General features: G+C 54.9%; 1 protein-coding gene across 1 annotated transcript in view; it reads right to left on the reverse strand.

Moving 5' to 3' along the window:
* Positions 1-840: 840 nt before the first annotated feature.
* VPS45 (vacuolar protein sorting 45 homolog) overlaps positions 841-3589 on the reverse strand; it is a gene marked incomplete at its 5' end in the record, with an annotated part of 12455 nt that continues 9706 nt past the window's right edge. The window contains one exon of the mRNA XM_017728870.1: positions 841-1351. Coding sequence (XP_017584359.1) covers positions 1252-1351 — 100 coding nt within the window. The remainder of the gene's footprint in view (positions 1352-3589) is intronic.

The following is a 3589-nucleotide window of genomic DNA, read 5'->3' on the forward strand; positions in this document are numbered from 1 at the left end:
CTCCCTGTGTTCACACAGGCCCTTCACTACCCCTGGCCCTGATGCTGCAGCTGCTCCCTGTGCTGATCCATAATAAACAGTTGCCAAAATCTCATCTTGCAGAGCAGATCAGCAAACTCTTGGTTTATTTATGTATTTAACACCTTACCCCCCCCCCCCCCCAAAGAGCATTTTGCCTCTGGATATCAAGTGTGAAGCTGCTGTCTGGGAGGCAAGCTGAGTTTAACTAGGACACATGCTTTTCTGTGTCTCTGACGATAATTACAGCATTGTTGCCTGGAGAAGGGGCTGCTGGAGGGGCGGATGGGGCAGGGGGCTGTCCAGCATCCTGACTCAGCTCTCCTCTGTTGGGGTCTCAGACTGTCAGAGACCTGAGCCACCTGTGAGGGAGAATGCACTTGTGGCTTTGCCTGTCCCAACAACTCAAAATTCACCAAAAATTCACCGTAAAGGTGCCCACCCAGTTCCACCCCTGGCTGTGGGCAGAGAAACCTCTCCCCAGCACAGGTTGTGTTCTCCCCACCCTTCCCCAAAGAGCTGCCCAGGACCCCCAGGGCCAGGTCCCCTCCTCCCTGCAGGGCTTTGCTCTCTCCCACATCAACAGGACTTAGTTGTGATGCCAAGATAATTCCCAGGGATTTAGGAGCTCATTTCATTTGATCTGGCTTGTTAATTCCCAATCAAATGCTGATTAGAGGCCACGCAGCAGAGCTGGAAACACAGTTGCAGGTTCCTTGGTGTGGTCCTGGAGGGGAGCAAAAGCTCCCGAGGAGGCTCAGGCTGTTAACTGCACCTTGTTGGCACTGGGAAAGGGAAAGTGAGAATCATCCAACAGACAGATTCGGCCAAAGTGGGGGATTTAATAGGATTCAACATATACAGACAACAGAGCAAAGGGCTCCTGTGCCCACCAGCTGCACCCCCACAGCTGCTCCCCCAGCACAGGGCTGCATCATTGGGCTCCTCATGGGACTCATCCCGTCTGTCCCAGTAAAGAGCCAGGAGCTGCAGGGATTCAAGGGCTTCCCCAGGCTCTCCTCAGATGACAATCCCAGTCCCAGCCCTGCTTGTGAGGGCACAAGGAGGAGCTGCAGTGGGAGCAGATCCCGGCCATTGGGTCCGTGCCAGCTCCAGCACTTGCTGCCATTCCAGGTGTGGAGGGGAAGCTCCAGCTGCAGGGCAGGACCATCCTGCTCTGCTCTAGTCTGGGAAACCTCTGAATGTGCAAAAAAGGATTAATTCCTTCTGGATTCACCGTCGGCTGCTGGACCTTGGGACTTGGGAGCTGTCAGTGCTTCGCCCGCGGAACCCCACGGCTGTGACCTCCTCCAGGAAGCTGCCGGGAAAGGTTCAGGTCAGTGGAACAAGGGCCAGGGATCTGCTCATGGCACACTGATAATTGTCCGAGGTGTCCGAGGCCAGAGGGGCTGTGACTGTCCCCAGCACAAGCCTCAGGCTCGGTGGCATCACACACCCGCGGCTGGGAGCAGCTCCCAGAGCCAGGAATGCTCTCAGCCGCAGGACAATTCCTCTGGCAATGAGACGCCACGGCCATTCCCAGGCTGACTCATCCCTCAATGTGCTGATCAGGTGATCTCAACAGCAATGCTTAAAAAACACCCCAAAAGATAAAGAAATACAAACCAAGATATGCCACAAATCCTACAGCAATGGGATTCCCCTAAACCGGGGCTGGGGCAGCTCTTCTTGCCCAGGTTGTGAATCTTGAGGGGTTTGAGAAACAGTAAAACCCTAAAATGTCCTGCAAAACCCTGCAGCAACACCCAGCTGAGTCCCACTGGACACAGCTGGGAGGAGGCACAGCCAGGGCACTGCCCACAGCGGCAATGGCTCTGGCACAGGCTCTGGCACCTGGCTCCGTGTTCCAGCCGGAGCTCTCCCTCCTCCAGGTTATTTTTAGGCACTAGAACCAGGCAGAACTGAGCTCTGGCAGGGAATGACTCTGGTGTTTTTAGGGTCTCCTGGTCCCGTGCTGTCTGGAGCAGCTTGTGCCTGTGACCAATGACACCTCGGGGTCCCTCGGCACGGCCTCTCCGAGCACATTCCCGGTCTGGAATGATGGGAGGCAAGAGCCAAACACCCCCCCTGCTGAGGCTGCTGTTCCCAGGACCCTGCAGATCCTGCCAGGAACAGGCGAGGACCCAGCACAGGCATCTGCAGGTACCTCCACAGCTGCTCCATCCAACCAGGGCCTGGAGATGAAACTCCCAGGAGAAATGAACTTTCCGCAGTCAGGAGGGTCCCCAGGAGGATCCGGTGCCGCCACTGCGGCTGTAACTGGGTAACTGGGTCAGGCCCCACATCCTAGGATTAGTCCCAGCAGGTTCATGCTCAACCTGCCCAGAATGAGTCAGCCCCAGCACCAGATGTTCCTGGCAACCCTTTTTAGCCGATTATCGATCCTTTGTAACCCTTTCTCCTCCAAACCCTGCGGAATTGCTCTGGAAACCCCAGGAGCAGGGCAGATCCCCAGGAGCAGAGCGGATTCTCCATCCTTTGGGCCACCCCTCTGGGCCCACAGATGTTGGTCCCAGTTCCAGCAGGGAGTAAGAACAATGGAACCAGGATTAGGTGCTTACATGGCTGCTCGGTGCATTAACACCCAAATCCCCTTGTTTCTGGTGACATATCTGCCCTAATCCCGCAGGAATCAGAAAGGCCGTGGATTACGTGAGGGGCTGGGACACACTAAAGCCTGGCTTCCCTCATATCAGACACCGCAGGGATGTGCTGAGATATCCCTGATCCTAGGGCACTGTGCTGGCATCGTGGATAACAGTGGACAGGAGACATCTTTATTGTCCTTCCATCCTCACGGAAACCTTATCCAAAGGAAAATGGATCATCTGGGGCAGGGCTTTGCTGTCCTCCCCAGGCAGGACCTGGCCGCATCCAGCCCTTTCAAAGCACCAGCCTTTTATTTTCTTTTAAATTTTTCCCCACTTCATTCTTTGAAATGTAAATTTGGGTACAGAATCCCAGGTTTTCTGTAAATAATTCAGGGACTGCACCGCAGGAGAGCCCAAACCAGCCCTGGTGGCTCCTGGCAGCACCAATCCAAGTGGAGCCCACGATGGAGCGGCAGATCCTGAGCTTCTGCAGCAGCTCAGGATTTTCCCACCATCCCACACTGAGCACTGGGAATCTGGAGACAATTCCTGCTCTCCTCCCTGGCCAGCAGCAAGCTGCGCCGATGGGAAACAATTCCCACTGTGGCCTCAATTCTTTCCTGTGCCCAATGTGAGTAATTTGGGCTCAGGAAAAGTTACTTGTATTTATAAACCAGATGTTTCCCACTGGGAATTCCATACTGACAGGGATCTTTGCCCACCTTCAGCAAAGCAGCTGCAGGTTCATTCAGTGCTGAATTCCCGTGTGCTGCTCTGGCTTCCCAGTGTTATAAACTGGAAAAACTCTACGGAAACCTCTACTTCCTTGCCCTTGAGCTCATGGAAATGCAAATTAAGCCTCCAGCTCAGGGATCTGTCCCTGAGCCACCATGAGCAGAGCTGGATCCAGAGCTCTGACAGCCCCTTCCATGTGGGGATCCCTCCGGCATCCCACCTTC

This window comes from Corvus brachyrhynchos, unplaced genomic scaffold (assembly GCF_000691975.1).
Source record: "Corvus brachyrhynchos isolate BGI_N302 unplaced genomic scaffold, ASM69197v1 scaffold443, whole genome shotgun sequence".
In the NCBI taxonomy this organism is placed as follows: domain Eukaryota; kingdom Metazoa; phylum Chordata; class Aves; order Passeriformes; family Corvidae; genus Corvus; species Corvus brachyrhynchos.